General features: G+C 36.4%; 2 protein-coding genes across 2 annotated transcripts in view; both read left to right on the top strand.

Moving 5' to 3' along the window:
- Positions 1-17275, top strand: part of LOC146062970 (IgGFc-binding protein-like) — a gene marked incomplete at its 5' end in the record, with an annotated part of 33311 nt that overhangs the window by 14529 nt on the left and 1507 nt on the right. The window contains 10 exons of the mRNA XM_083174979.1: positions 98-671; positions 758-960; positions 1045-1425; positions 2430-2713; positions 3215-3483; positions 3586-3648; positions 5121-5261; positions 5365-5627; positions 6147-6231; positions 6757-6813. Coding sequence (XP_083031105.1) covers positions 98-671; positions 758-960; positions 1045-1425; positions 2430-2713; positions 3215-3483; positions 3586-3648; positions 5121-5261; positions 5365-5627; positions 6147-6231; positions 6757-6813 — 2320 coding nt within the window. The remainder of the gene's footprint in view (positions 1-97; positions 672-757; positions 961-1044; positions 1426-2429; positions 2714-3214; positions 3484-3585; positions 3649-5120; positions 5262-5364; positions 5628-6146; positions 6232-6756; positions 6814-17275) is intronic.
- On the top strand, positions 7254-16363 carry LOC146062422 (uncharacterized). Its single transcript, XM_083174565.1, has 12 exons — positions 7254-7290; positions 7996-8163; positions 8501-8545; positions 9717-9884; positions 10222-10266; positions 11452-11619; positions 11953-11997; positions 13170-13337; positions 15147-15287; positions 15394-15656; positions 16176-16260; positions 16335-16363. Exons 1-12 carry the CDS (start codon positions 7254-7256, stop codon positions 16361-16363), a joined length of 1362 nt encoding a protein of 453 aa, XP_083030691.1.

A 17275-nucleotide genomic window follows, 5' to 3' on the forward strand; every position in this document is an offset into this window, starting at 1 on the left:
AGATTCCTTCTAATGTGTTATCTTACACCAGTTTTACTAATATAATTTGTTGTTGGTATTAATATCACCATGAACTATATCTTCACTGCCTTTGCAGGTTAATGACATGTGGTACACTCTTCCGGTAATCTTGAATGGTGGTGTAGTAAAAGTACAAGTGAGTGGGAGATATGTAGTACTACAGACTGATTTCCAGCTTAAAGTTTCCTATGACACTGACGATACAGTGGAAGTGAAGATACCCGTTACATATGCTCATTTGACGTGTGGAATGTGTGGGAACTTCAACAACCTCAGACAGGATGACTATATAATGCCAAATGGACAACTGGCCCAAAACTCTGATGAACTAGGGAACAGCTGGGTGGTGTACGATAAGGACGATATATCCTGTACAGAAAAACCAACTCAACCTCCTCTCACATCATGTCTTCCGGAAGATAAAGACTTGTATGAAAGTGACACATTCTGTGGTTTACTGACGAGCGATGGTATTTTCAAAGCATGCCATTCTGAAGTGGATCCGGAAAGCTTCTTTGATAGCTGCGTGTTTGATCTGTGCGCCTTGGATGGAAATATAACTGTTTTGTGTAGCATACTTGAAGCATATGCGGACGCCTGTCAACAGAAAGGAGTCACCATTCCAGACTGGAGAAATATTACATCTTGTGGTAGGTACTGTTCAGCAAAGATTCTAAGTATATTAAGTATAATATACATTTTTAAATGTGTAAATATATCACGTTGTACTTTGCAGGAGGTTACACATGTTCAAATAACAGCTACTACAATGATTGTATGACTGCCTGCCCAGCAACTTGCCTGGACCCTCATGCCCCAGAGAAATGCAGTTCTCCATGTGTGGAAGGATGTGAATGTGAGGAAGGTTATGTCCTCAGTGGTGGTACCTGCATTCTTGCTTCAGACTGTGGCTGTTGGTATAACGACAAGTATTATAATGTAAGTGACAACATATATCTCAATCTAATATTTCTCTATAATGTGATTATGGGTCTGTTAATAGAAATACTTCTCTGTTTTTAGGCACAAGATAAATTCATTGAGGAAAACTGTGACAGTAACTGCACATGCTTGGGTCACAACATTGTGTCCTGTACTGCAATGTCCTGTGCAGCTGAAGAAATATGCAAGGTTCAAGATGGACTGTTAGGCTGCCACCCACCAAGTACAGCAATCTGCCACATTTATGGAGACCCCCATTACAACACATTTGATGGCAAACTTCACCACTTCCAAGGAGCTTGCACCTACACTGTGACTGAGACATGTGCTAACACATCGCACAGCTTTAGCGTCACCACACGCAATGAACACAGAGGGAACCCAAGCTGGACCTCCATTAATTCTGTTGCCCTCACTGTGGATGAAGTTCACATCTATATAGCTAAGAACAACATAGTGCATGTAAGTGATATGGTTCAGTAATGTTTTATGTTAGTAGTAAAATGTTTGCTCTCTGTAGTAGTAACTTAAAATGACGACATTTGTGTGTATTACACTCTTCCATAATCATGGGAAAATTTTTAATGGGCTACAACAAAAGTGCAACCTAACATGTGAACTGGGGACATCACTGAGACACACAATCATGTCCTTAAGTTTTTATTGAATTCTGCTTCATTCTAATGTATTTTGAGTTCTCATGCTAATGGACCAATGACACCGATGTGGGGGGTGGACAGCTGACATCAACTTCCTCCCAAGAGCCCACGCATATCTAAGTGACTTGAGAGTCACTTTTATATGTGTGTGTGCCTTCACCATCATTCCATGGTCGCCAAACATCGAATGATGTGGGAAGATCTCCCAAGGCTGAGTATGGATGTTACTGTGTAACATCCATTCACAGGCCCTACGAGTGAATCACCCTTGTGAATGGGTGGTAGCTTTTGGGGGACTCGCAAGGCTGCAAATCCGAATAACCCCCTGTGTGTAAGTGACAGTAGTAATGTAAGCTCACTTTTAGCTGGAATTCTGTCATTGTAAATGAATCATTCATTTAAAAATTACTTACTTGGTCCATAGCATTTTACCTGATCTGGTAGGTATATGATGTTTGCCAATGTGTGATAATATACTCTATAGTGGAAATTACTAATCAGGCAGTGAGTTACTGATCAATAACATGTTACTGGCAAGAGAAGGTAGAGCATTGCTGAATCATGGTAGATTCAGCAAAGCTAAAGCCGTATAATGTTATAATATATAACATATAATAAGCCATATACAGTAATGTTATTATTTCATGTTTAGAGAGATAAATGAAGCAATAGAGTATATATTGGTTTAATTTCTAAATTGTGCCATGCCACCCTTAACCATATTTTCTGAGTTGGTCAGCGTTATTATGTAATATTATTATTATACATGTGGAGAGATAAAAATTATTGCCAACCTTTCTTTTTCAGGTTAACAATGTATTAGTAACTCTTCCTGTTAACGTGTCTGGCATAAGCATTACAAAGAGTGGCCAGTATGTTATAGTGGATACCAACTTTGGACTCCAGATTAAATTCAATGGGGATCATGAGCTATTTGTTAGAGTACAGGAGAACTACAAGGATAAATTATGTGGCTTGTGTGGCACCTACAATGATAATCCCCTTGATGACTTTATGACCCCTGATGGCACCATTGTAACTGACGTCAATGACTTTGGAAACAGCTGGCAAGTCCCTGATGATGGATGGCCGTGAGTATTTTTTATTATTACAATTATGCAAATAATGATTCATAGGTGGAAGCAGGTAAAGCACTACATTATATATATATATATATATATAAAACCAAACTTGTTCTCGGGTTTCTGTTGCCCCAAATGTAGGGGTGACTCGCCCAGGTGCCTTCCTGTGGTGGGGTGATAACCACTGTATATGCTCCTTGTGATCAGCGGCACTCAGGGACCAAATAACTCTCGTTACTAAGTGAACATTTTATTCAACGTTTCGGGGATCTCGCCCCCTTGGTCTGGATGGGAAACGTTGAATAAAATGCTCACTTGGTAACAAGAGTTATTTAGTCCCTGAGTGCCGCCGATCACAAGGAGCATATATATATATATATATATATATATATATATATATATATATATATATGTGTTTGTGTGTGTGGACCCCATGTAAAGAAATGTGAGTATATATTTACTTCGTGACCTTGTGTCTAATTAATATATATATATATTTTGTATTTCTAGATGTAACACTACGACACCCACACCACCATGCGATCCCTCCATAGAACAAGAGGCTGAGGCTGATTGTGCAATAATAAAGCTCCCTAACGGCCCATTTGCAGCATGCTACCCATATATTTCTCCTTACCAATACTTTGAGAGCTGTGTATATGATCAGTGTTCCACCGAAGGCAATGATGACTATCTCTGTAGTTCATTGGAGTCTTATGCAGCAGCATGCGAGGGGATTGGAGTGTCTCTGGGAGACTGGAGAAATCATACAATCTGTGGTAAGATCTGTCATTTAGTTATGTTATAACAGCTGTTTTTTTGGGGGGGGTGAAGGATCATATGGACGTTACCTAATACTATTTCCTTTCCTTTTTCATCAGCTATAAAATCTACAACTTCCAGCCCAACTACAATTAGGACAACCACAGAGCCAACCACAATTGGTAAGAGATTTCCTATTAAGCATTTGTTTTATGTTTGGCATGTAAAGGCCACCTTTTGAATATGCATCACAGCGAAATGATAATCATTTTTATCCTGATTTAAGAGTGATAACAGTCAATTTATGTGCTCGTACCCAACAATTACTAATAATGGAAGTAGCACAACATTGGCTGGATGCAGACTTGTCCACATTCTATAGCTCTAGACCGATCAATAGTGGTGGGTACACAAGCTGCTACTTGGCATCACTAAGGGACTTATTAGGATTCTGTAACATCTGTCTGTATGTCTTTTGCCAGTATTATTACTGTGACCATATGCAAATACAGCTACAAGCCGTTCCATTGTTTGCAAGTGGCTGACTGAATGTGTAATTACTGGGACTCCCACTTTCAGCATAATTAGATGTTCAAATACCACTTGGTGCATCTTTAGATGAAAACATTGACTGCACCATCAAAACCACACCACCTCTATGCTACAAGCAGATTATCTTCCAGATTAAAGCCCCAATGTGAATGATTATGTGTGTACAGTACTGATAGAGCCAGGCTCAACTTGACTAAGTTTCTGCACCTAGGCGTAGAAAATGCATCCTTTCATCTATTGTTCTCAGCTGCAATACAATAGAGAGAACAATACAGCAATGGGATTAACAGGGGATTAGTGTGACTGGTCTTTCTTCATTAATCGTATTAAAGGCCAATAAGAAAGAGGCTACATCTATAAATTGCAACAACTTAAGCTACATACCTGTGACAGTCACATAGAACTCTCATAAGACTGACAGTTTTCATCCAGCCATTTAGCCACCTCACTTCTGCCACGTTAGAGGCTCTTCATTGTATCTATCTCCAAACTTTGGTAAATCTTAGCTTGTGGGATAAATATACTAAGAGGGGCGTTCTATTGGGATGTTGCCCATAGCACTCAATCAGATTCTATCTATTATCTTCTAGAAGGTGCTAAATACATAAGAAGTAGAATCTGATTGGTTGTTATGGTCAACATCCCATCTTCAATAGAACTCCCATCTTAGTAAATGAATTATGTGTGTGTCAATAGCAGCTATGACTCTGGATGCATGCGCAATGCACCTTAGATGCATGCACGATAGAAATAAGTTACTGCAGCCGGCATAGGCATTGCATGCAATTCAGAATAATGCTGTGAGTGGTCTCGGTTTCTACTGATAGCGTACTTACTGTTTGCTCTGCTTTTGTGTAGTGTTAAACTCAGAGCTAGAAGGAAGGAGAGTTGCCAAGAATTGTTTTTGAATAGAATCCTATACAGCCAAAAGGATCAGATAATATTGTTGTGTGTAGTATATTAAAATAGAGGCTTGGATTTACTGCTCTTCCAAACCTTATTTGTTACAAAGAATTGAACATGAACACATGTAGAAACTAGAGCCCAACTCTCATTTATCGAACCTATACAGTAATTAGTAAAATTTCTGTCTCAACTATAGATATTTGTCACATGGATTGTAATTTTGATGCTGGTCTATGTAACTGGAAGCAATCACAATCTGATAGAATAGACTGGATACGCTGGAAAGGCCCAACACCATCTGATTTGACAGGACCTTCCTCTGACCACACATCAGGAGGTAAAATTCCATTATGAGCTTTTACTAATAATCCTAAATTACATGGTAATTTTTTTACTTCCATCCTCTACATCTCGAATTAACAATAAAATTAATATTCCAGATGGTTACTACCTCTACATTGATGGTCAATCGTCAAATGAAGGAGATAATGCAAGGTTGGAGAGTCCTGCAAATTGTTTCACTGGAACCCATTGCTTACGTTTCTGGTACCACATGTATGGAGATGCAAAGTACATGGAGCTGATAGTCTATGTATTAACAGAAGATGGATTGGAAATTGCTGACTCCCATAAGGGCAATGCTGAAGATGTGTGGCATTTAAAGGAGATCTTACTACCAGAGAGTAGCAGTAACATTATTCAGGTCAGTGATGTGATATTTTATTTATTTGTTATCTGACTTCGCTACCAAGCGATTTTCTTGTAAATAATGATTTATGCCAAATGCACATGGAATTCTCTTAGCAGTAAAATGTTTTATGAATAGCAACAATAACATCCAATTATCTTTCAGTTATTTCTGTTTGATATAAAAGACTTTCAATTACTAAAATCAGGAGAAACAATAAATATTTATCACTTAACCAAACAAAGGTTTGACTAGAATATTAGAGATGTTGGTATATTGTCTGTGTCTAGAATAGAGGTGCTGTTACAATATCTCTTAGGCTAGCAGAAGGCTGGAAATTCCTCTACATTTGTCATATAAATATGCAAAAATTATTCTGTGGCTGTGAGAAACCAAAACCAACAGACTTATTATTTATCAATGTTGTTTCTGTAATAGCCTGGATGTTACAGATCATTAATAAACAAGCTGGAAATTGACTGACTGATGTCATGGCCAACATGGTTTTCAATCAGTTATATTTTGTTCTTACAGATATTTATTGATGGTATCAGAGGTGAAACCTATCGCAGTGATGTTGCTATAGATGATATCTCTCTTACTCCTGGATTGTGTATTCGTAAGTTTTTCATCTGTATTTCAAATGTTTTTCTTTGGTCTAATTTAAGTGAATAGCTCTTTTTATACATCCAGATGCGGATTTAAAACTCATGGAGCCCTAAGCTAGCTAACTGTTTGACCCCATCCTCCCTCAAACAAGCCATAGCATTATATTTTTTTCTGCTGATTGCCGGTGGCATGTTTGGATTACCTTGGCATATGCACAGTTTACCGATAAATGCTTAGTTGCGTAGAATTTATCATTACATACAAATCTGAATCAGGCAGTAGGTCTTTTGGAAGTAGGCTTAATACCTGTGTCACATTTTCTTTGTCCAAACTTTTTTTTCTATCAAAGTTCATCAAAGGTAATTTTGTCAGGTCCGTGTGATGTCATGACATCATGTGGTAGTTACGCAATGCCCTCTTTATAGGGCCAGAGTTTCTTTTACAGTAGCATGTGGATTGTGTTTATTTAGACAGTTTTTAGAAATACTGTTCTTAAAAATCTAATGATGTGTTGACTGAGTTCTGTTGTTTATAGAAAAAACATCAACCACCACTACCACCACTACCACCACCACCAAAACTACTTCATTAGGTAATTACTGCAATTTCCTTTGTTAAATGTATTTACAGCATTTTCTTTTCAGTGTACATAATACTATAATTGAAAAGATCTAAATGAATACAATATATGCTTCTCTATGGTACCATAACATTCTGATTAATTTTCTTGGGTTTTTTAAATTTTCAATATGTTTTTGTCTGTCTAGACTGTAACTGGCAACATATTTACATAGTTACATAAGGTCGAATATAGACTTTAGTCCATCAAGTTCAACCTGATAAATAATAGATTGCTAAATAATTGATCTTCCTGCATGAGATTATTTATTTGATTATAAATTATGGTATTAAGTTGTTACTGTACAGTATATTGTCTATGCTTTATGTACTCAACCCTCCTTTTAACCATAAAAATTGGATTGTAACCCTGTATGTTATTCACTGCTAGAAATATATCCAGCCCCTTCAAATATGTTAATTGTGTCTGCCAGCACTACCTCCTCAGGCAGTGAGTTCCAAACTTTGACTGCCCGAACCGTAAAGAACCCCTCTCTTCAGATTTATCAAATTGCCTCTCCTAGAGTGTAAGGGGATGCCCGCTTGTCTTGTTCTTAGTCCTCAAGTTGAAAAGGGTGTCTGACAGCTCTGTATATTGTCTTATATCTGCTGCATAGTGTTTACAATTCTGAAAGTGTGCTGGGATCAGTAGCTTTAGGCGGGAGGAGGGTTAGGTTTCGGAACTAGTGGGGGATGTCTTAGGTTTAGTTAGCAGAGGTGGGCTTGCTAGAGTTTGGCACTTATGAGCGGTTATAGGATTAGGCTGGGGGCAGGGGTATTGATAGTTGGGTTTGAAAGTAGGGTCTGGCACTAGTAGGGAGGGTTAGGCTGCAGGGGGAAGGTTAATTTAGGCTGTATGTGAGGGTTAGGTTGGAGCCATAGGAGAAAGGTAAGTATACTTTACTGACTCTTGTCCAGACTCCCTTCCTCCAGATGCTGCCATCAGTATTCTGACTGCCGACATCCCCACAACTGGTCTGTTCCCAACATAGTACATGCATCCCACATAAAATAAGATATATATATTCATATATGACACATTTAATATATTCCAGATTCAATTCCCCAAAATCTTGCACTCATACAATTGTTAGTAATTAATATTTGAATAGTGTGTTTAGAAATTACAATTCTTTAACAACTATCACATTTGTAGGTACCTCAAGTACTTCTTTAGGATCTACAGATCATTCTACTATGGGAAGTTCCACTACTTCAGTTCCTACAAGTACCACTGGTTCAACTTCATCTGGTTCAACAACTATCATCCCTCCAGGATCATCATCTAGTTTAACAACGTCTACATATGAAACAACAACTACCGGTAGTTAGAACTTTATATTTTATAATACTGTAGGTCACCCAAATAAAAGAAAACACATTTGTAATGGCTGGAGTTAATCTTTATGTTGTAAAACAATACTTTTTATTTTCTGTATAGAAAACAATATACATAATATCAAAATGACATTTTAACATTAATTAAACAACTGGAAATATTGTTTACTGTCTCAACTATAGATATATTGCACATGGATTGTAATTTTGATGCTGTTCTATGTAACTGGAAGCAATTTGGATTGTGTTCATTTAGACAGTTTTTAGAAATACTGTTCTTAAAAATCTAATGAGATGTGTTGACTGAATTCTGTTGATTTTAGATAAACCATCAACCACCACTACCACCACCAAAACTTCCTCATTAGGTAATTACGGCAATTTCCTTTTTAATGTAATAACTGCATTTTCTTTTCACTGTACATAATACTGTCATTGGAAAAAACTAAATGAATATAAGATACCTTTCTCTATGGTACCATAACATTCTGATTAATTTTCTTGGGTTTTTTTAAATTTCAATTTGTTTTTGTTTGTCTAGTCTGTGACTGGCAACATAGTTACATAGTTACATAAGGTTGAATATAGACTTTTCTACATCGAGTTCAACCTGATCAATAAGAGTTTGCTAAAGAATTGATCTTCCCGAATTAGTTTATTTATTTGATTATAAATGATGGTATAGAGTTGTTATATTGTCCATGCTTTGTTCAATCATCCCTACTGTAAACAATAAAAATAGGTTTTTAACCCTGTATATTGTTCAGTGCTAGAAATTTATCCAGCCCCTCATAAATATGTTAATTATATCTGCCAGCAATACCTTCTCAGGCAGTGAGTTCCAAACTTTGACTGCCCGAACCTTAAAGAACCCCTTTCTTCAGATTTAGCAAATCGCCTCTCCTAGAGTATAAGGGGATGCCCACTTACTCTTGTTCTCAGTACTCAAGTTGAAAAGGGCGTCCGACAGCTACTTATATTGTCTTATATCTGCTGCATAGTGCTTAGAATTCTGAAAGTGTGCAGGGAGTGATAGCTTTAGGCCGGAGGAGGGTTATTCATAGACACTAGTGGGGGGAGGGTTTAGGTTTAGGCAGCAGGGATGGCTTGCTAGGGTTAGGCACTTATGATGGGGCATAGGATTAGGCTGGGGATAGGTGTTTGGTGGTAGGGTTTGGAATTAGGGGTTGGCACTAGTAGGGAGGGTTGAGATGCAGTGGTGAAAGTTAGTTTTAGGCTGTATGGAAGGGTTAGGTTGGAGGCATAGGAGAAAGCTAAGTATACTTAACTGACCCCTGTCCAGATTCCCTTCCTCCAGATGCTGCCATCAGTATTCTGACATCCGACATCACCACAACTGGTCTCTTTCCTACATAGTACACATATACAACATAATATAGGATATATATTCCTACATGACACATAAACTATATTCCACATTCAAATCCCCAAAACCTTACACTCATACAATTGTTACTAATTAATATTTGAATAATGTGTTTCTAAATTACAATTCTTGAACAACTATTCCACTTTTAGGTACCTCAAGTACTTCTTTAGGATCTACAGATCATTCTACTATGGGAAGTTCAACTACTTCAGTTCCTACAAGTACCACTGGTTCAACTTCACCTGGTTCAACAACTATCATCCCTCCAGGATCATCATCTAGTTTAACAACATCTACATATGAAACAACAACTACTGGTAGTTAGAACTTTATATTTTATAATACTGTAGGTCACCCAAATAAAAGAAAACACATTTGTATTGGCTGGAGTTAATCTTTATGTTGTAAAACAATACTTTTTATTTTCTGTATAGAAAACAATATACATAATATCAAAATGACATTTTAACATTAATTAAACAACTGGAAATATTGTTTTCTGTCTCAACTATAGATATATTGCACATGGATTGTAATTTTGATGCTGTTCTATGTAACTGGAAGCAATTTGTATTGTGTTGATTTAGACAGTTTTTAGAAAAACTGTTCTTAAAAATCTAATGATGTGTGTTGACTAAATTCTGTTGTTTTTAGATAAACCATCAACCACCACTACCACCACCAAAACCACTTCATTAGGTAATTACTGCAATTTCCTTTGTTAATGTAATTACAGCATTTTCTTTTCACTGTACATAATACTGTCATTGAAAAAAACTAAATGAATATAAGATACCTTTCTCTATGGTACCATAACATTCTGATTAATTTTCTTGGTTTTTTTTTTATTTAAATTTGTTTTTGTTTGTCTAGTCTGTGACTGGCAACATAGTTACATACTGTGGTTACATAAGGTTGAATATAGACTTTTGTACATCGAGTTCAACCTGATCAATAAGAGATTGCTAAAGAATTGATCTTCCCAAATGAGTTTATTTATTTGCTTATAAATGATGGTATAGAGTTGATATATTGTCCATGCTTTGTGAAATCATCCCTACTCTAAACCATAAAAATAGGTTTGTTACGCTGTATGTTGTTCAGTGCTAGTAATTTATCCAGCCCCTTCATAAATATGTTAATTATATCTGCCAGCAATACCTTCTCAGGCAGTGAGTTCCAAACTCTGACTGCCCGAACCGTAAAGAACTCCTTTCTTCAGATTTAGCAAATCACCTCTCCTAGAGTGTAAGGGGATGCCCACTTGTCTTGTTCTCAGTACTCAAGTTGAAAAGGGTGTCAGGCAGCTCATTATATTGTCTTATATCTGCTGTATAGTGCTTACAATTCTGAAAGTGTGCAGGGAGCAATAGCTTTAGGCCAGAGGAGGGTTATTCTTAGACACTAGTGGGGGGAGGGTTTAGGTTTAGGCAACAGGGGTGGGGTTTCTAGGGTTAGGCACTTATGAGCGGGCATAGGATTAGGCTGGGGACAGGGGTGTTTGTGGTAGGGGTTTGAAATCAGGGGTTGGCACATGTAGGGATGGTTAAGCTGTAGTGGTGAAAGTTAGTTTTAGGCTGTATGGGAGGGTTAGGTTGGAGGCATAGGAGAAAGCTGAGTATACTTAACTGGCACTTGTCCAGATTCCCTTCCTCCAGATGCTGCCATCAGTATTCTGACTTCCGACATCCCCACAACTGGTCTGTTTCCTACATAGTACATGCATCCCACATACTGTAACATAAGATATATATTCCTACATGACACATATAATATATTCCACATTTAAATCCCCAGAACCTTACACTCATACAATTGTTTGTAACTAATATTTGAATAGTGTGTTTATAAATTACAATTCTTGAACAACTATCCCACTTTTAGGTACCTCAAGTACTTCTTTAGGATCTACAGATCATATTACTATGGGAAGTTCTACTACTTCCGTTCCTACAAGTACCACTGGTTCAACTACACCTGGTTCAACAACTGGCATCCCTCCGAGATCATCAGCTAGTTTAACAACGTCTACATATGAAACAACAACTACTGGTAGTTAGAACTTTATATTTTATTATACTGTAGGTCACCCCAAAAAAAACACATTTGTATTGGTTGTAGTTAATCTTTATGTTGTAAAACAAGACTTTTTAATTTCTGTATAGAAAACACCATACATAGTATCAAAATTACATTTTAACATTAATCACACAACTGGAAATATTGTTTTCTGTCTCATTTATAGATATATTGCACATGGATTGTAATTTTGATGCTGTTCTATGTCACTGGAAGCAATTTGGATTGTGTTCATTTAGACAGTTTTTAGAAATACTGTTCTTAAAAATCTAATGATGTGTGTTGACTGAAGTCTGTTGTTTTTAGATAAACCATCAACCACCACTACCACCACCAAAACTTCCTCATTAGGTAATTACGGCAATTTCCTTTTTAATGTAATAACAGCATTTTCTTTTCACTGTACATAATACTGTCATTGGAAAAAACTAAATGAATATAAGATACCCTTCTCTATGGCAACATAACATTCTGATTAATTTTCTTGGGTTTTTTTTAAATTTCAATTTGTTTTTTTTTGTCTAGTCTGTGACTGGCAACATAGTTACATAGTTACATAAGGTTGAATATAGACTTTTGTACATCGAGTTCAACCTGATCAATAAGAGTTTGCTAAAGAATTGATCTTCCCGAATTAGTTTATTTATTTGATTATAAATGATGGTATAGAGTTGTTATATTGTCCATGCTTTGTTCAATCATCCCTACTGTAAACAATAAAAATAGGTTTTTAACCCTGTATATTGTTCAGTGCTAGAAATTTATCCAGCCCCTCATAAATATGTTAATTATATCTGCCAGCAATACCTTCTCAGGCAGTGAGTTCCAAACTTTGACTGCCCGAACCTTAAAGAACCCCTTTCTTCAGATTTAGCAAATCGCCTCTCCTAGAGTATAAGGGGATGCCCACTTACTCTTGTTCTCAGTACTCAAGTTGAAAAGGGTGTCCGACAGCTACTTATATTGTCTTATATCTGCTGCATAGTGCTTAGAATTCTGAAAGTGTGCAGGGAGTGATAGCTTTAGGCCGGAGGAGGGTTATTCATAGACACTAGTGGGGGGAGGGTTTAGGTTTAGGCAGCAGGGATGGCTTGCTAGGGTTAGGCACTTATGATGGGGCATAGGATTAGGCTGGGGATAGGTGTTTGGTGGTAGGGTTTGGAATTAGGGGTTGGCACTAGTATGGAGGGTTGAGATGCAGTGGTGAAAGTTAGTTTTAGGCTGTATGGAAGGGTTAGGTTGGAGGCATAGGAGAAAGCTAAGTATACTTAACTGACCCCTGTCCAGATTCCCTTCCTCCAGATGCTGCCATCAGTATTCTGACATCCGACATCACCACAACTGGTCTCTTTCCTACATAGTACACATATACAACATAATATAGGATATATATTCCTACATGACACATAAACTATATTCCACATTCAAATCCCCAAAACCTTACACTCATACAATTGTTACTAATTAATATTTGAATAATGTGTTTCTAAATTACATTTCTTGAACAACTATTCCACTTTTAGGTACCTCAAGTACTTCTTTAGGATCTACAGATCATTCTACTATGGGAAGTTCCACTACTTCAGTTCCTACAAGTACCACTGGTTCAACTTCACCTGGTTCAACAACTATCATCCCTCCAGGATCATCATCTAGTTTAACAACATCTACATATGAAACAACAACTACTGGTAGTTAGAACTTTATATTTTATAATACTGTAGGTCACCCAAATAAAAGAAAACACATTTGTATTGGCTGAAGTTAATCTTTATGTTGTAAAACAATACTTTTTATTTTCTGTATAGAAAACATTATACATAATATCAAAATGACATTTTAACATTAATTAAACAACTGGAAATATTGGTTTCTGTCTCAACTTTAGATATATTGCACATGGATTGTAATTTTGATGCTGTTCTATGTAACTGGAAGCAATTTGTATTGTGTTGATTTAGACAGTTTTTAGAAAAACTGTTCTTAAAAATCTAATGATGTGTATTGACTAAATTCTGTTGTTTTTAGATAAACCATCAACCACCACTACCACCACCAAAACTACTTCATTAGGTAATTACTGCAATTTCCTTTGTTAATGTAATTACAGCATTTTCTTTTCACTGTACATAATACTGTCATTGAAAAAAACGAAATGAATATAAGATACCCTTCTCTATGGTACCATAACATTCTGATTAATTTTCTTGTTTTTTTTTTATTTAAATTTTTTTTTGTTTGTCTAGTCTGTGACTGGCAACATAGTTACATACTGTGGTTACATAAGGTTGAATATAGACTTTTGTACATCAAGTTCAACCTGATCAATAAGAGATTGCTAAAGAATTGATCTTCCCGAATGAGTTTATTTATTTGGTTATAAATGATGGTATAGAGTTGATATATTGTCCATGCTTTGTGAAATCATCCCTACTCTAAACCATAAAAATAGGTTTGTTACGCTGTATGTTGTTCAGTGCTAGTAATTTATCCAGCCCCTTCATAAATATGTTAATTATATCTGCCAGCAATACCTTCTCAGGCAGTGAGTTCCAAACTCTGACTGCCCGAACCGTAAAGAACTCCTTTCTTCAGATTTAGCAAATCACCTCTCCTAGAGTGTAAGCGATGCCCACTTGTCTTGTTCTCAGTACTCAAGTTAAAAAGGGTGTCAGGCAGCTCATTATATTGTCTTATATCTGCTGCATAGTGCTTACAATTCTGAAAGTGTGCAGGGAGCAATAGCTTTAGGCCAGTTGAGGGTTATTCTTAGACACTAGTGGGGGGAGGGTTTAGGTTTAGGCAACAGGGGTGGGGTTTCTAGGGTTAGGCACTTATGAGCGGGCATAGGATTAGGCTGGGGACAGGGGTTTTCATGGTAGGGGTTTGAAATTAGGGGTTGACACTAGTAGGGATGGTTAAGCTCTAGTGGTGAAAGTTAGTTTTAGGCTGTATGGGAGGGTTAGGTTGGAGGCATAGGAGAAAGCTGAGTATACTTAACTGGCCCTTGTCCAGATTCCCTAATATATTCCACATTTAAATCCCCAGAACCTTACACTCATACAATTGTTACTAATTAATATTTGAATAGTGAGTTTATTAATTACAATTCTTGAACAACTATCCCACTTTTAGGTACCTCAAGTACTTCTTTAGGATCTACAGATCATTCTACTATGGGAAGTTCCACTACTTCAGTTCCTACAAGTACCACTGGTTCAACTACACCTGGTTCAACAACTATCATCCCTCCGAGATCATCAGCTAGTTTAACAACGTCTACATATGAAACAACAACTACTGGTAGTTAGAACTTTATATTTTATAATACTGTAGGTCACCCAAATAAAAGAAAACACATTTGTATTGGCTGGAGTTAATCTTTATGTTGTAAAACAATACTTTTTATTTTCTGTATAGAAAACAATATAAATAGTATCAAAATGACATTTTAACATTAATTAAACAACTGGAAATATTGTTTTCTGTCTCAACTATAGATATATGTCACATGGATTGTAATTTTGATGCTGGTCTATGTAACTGGAAGCAATCAAAAACTGATAGAATAGACTGGATACGCTGGAAAGGCCCAACACCATCTGATTTGACAGGACCTTCCTCTGACCACACATCAGGAGGTAAAATTCCATTATGAGCTTTTACTAATTATCCTAAATTACATGGTAATTTTTTTACTTCCAACATCCTCTACATCTCGAATTAACAATAAAATTAATATTCCAGATGGTTACTACCTCTACATTGATGGTAAATCGTCAAATGAAGGAGATAATGCAAGGTTGGAGAGTCCTGCAAATTGTTTCACTGGAAACCATTGCTTACGTTTCTGGTACCACATGTATGGAGATGCAAAGTACATGGAGCTGATAGTCTATGTATTAACAGAAGATGGATTGGAAATTGCTGACTCCCATAAGGGCAATGCTGAAGATGTGTGGCATTTAGCAGAGATCTTCCTGCCAGAGAGTAGCAGTAACATTATTCAGGTCAGTGATGTGATATTTTATTTATTTGTTATCTGACTTCTCTACCAAGCGATTTTCTTGTAAATAATGATTTATGCCAAATGCACATGGAATTCTCTTAGCAGTAAAATGTTTTATGAATAGCAACAATAACATCCAATTATCTTTCAGTTATTTCTGTTTGATATAAAAGACTTTCAATGACTGAAATCAGGAGAAACAATAAATATTTATCACTTAACCAAACAAAGGTTTGACTAGAATATAAGAGATGTTGGTATATTGTCTGTGTCTAGAATAGAGGTGCTGTTACAATATCTCTTAGGCTAGCAGAAGGCTGGAAATTCCTCTACATTTGTCATATAAATATGCAAAAATTATTCTGTGGCTGTGAGAAACCAAAACCAACAGACTTATTATTTATCAATGTTGTTTCTGTAATAGCCTGGATGTTACAGATCATTAATAAACAAGCTGGAAATTGACTGACTGATGTCATGGCCAACATGGTTTTCAATCAGTTATATTTTGTTCTTACAGATATTTATTGATGGTATCAGAGGTGAAACCTATCGCAGTGATGTTGCTATAGATGATATCTCTCTTACTCCTGGATTGTGTATTCGTAAGTTTTTCATCTGTATTTCAAATTTTTTTCTTTGGTCTAATTTAAGTGAATAGCTCTTTTTATACATCCAGATGCGGATTTAAAACTCATGGAGCCCTAAGCTAGCTAACTGTTTGACCCCATCCTCCCTCAAACAAGCCATAGCATTATATTTTTTTCTGCTGATTGCCGGTGGCATGTTTGGATTACCTTGGCATATGCACAGTTTACCGATAAATGCTTAGTTGCGTAGAATTTATCATTACATACAAATCTGAATCAGGCAGTAGGTCTTTTGGAAGTAGGCTTAATACCTGTGTCACATTTTCTTTGTCCAAACTTTTTTTTCTATCAAAGTTCATCAAAGGTAATTTTGTCAGGTCCGTGTGATGTCATGACATCATGTGGTAGTTACGCAATGCCCTCTTTATAGGGCCAGAGTTTCTTTTACAGTAGCATGTGGATTGTGTTTATTTAGACAGTTTTTAGAAATACTGTTCTTAAAAATCTAATGATGTGTTGACTGAGTTCTGTTGTTTATAGAAAAAACATCAACCACCACTACCACCACTACCACCACCACCACCAAAACTACTTCATTAGGTAATTACTGCAATTTCCTTTGTTAAATGTATTTACAGCATTTTCATTTCAGTGTACATAATACTATAATTGAAAAGATCTAAATGAATACAATATATGCTTCTCTATGGTACCATAACATTCTGATTAATTTTCTTGGGTTTTTTAAATTTTCAATAAGTTTTTGTCTGTCTAGACTGTAACTGGCAACATATTTACATAGTTACATAAGGTCGAATATAGACTTTAGTCCATCAAGTTCAACCAGATAAATAATAGATTGCTAAATAATTGATCTTCCTGAATGAGATTATTTATTTGATCATAAATTATGGTATTAAGTTGTTACTGTACAGTATATTGTCTATGCTTTATGTACTCCACCCTCCTTTAAACCATAACAATTGGATTGTAACCCTGTATGTTATTCACTGCTAGAAATATATCCAGC

Source organism: Crinia signifera, chromosome 3 (assembly GCF_055691185.1).
Source record: "Crinia signifera chromosome 3, ASM5569118v1, whole genome shotgun sequence".
NCBI classification, from domain to species: domain Eukaryota; kingdom Metazoa; phylum Chordata; class Amphibia; order Anura; family Myobatrachidae; genus Crinia; species Crinia signifera.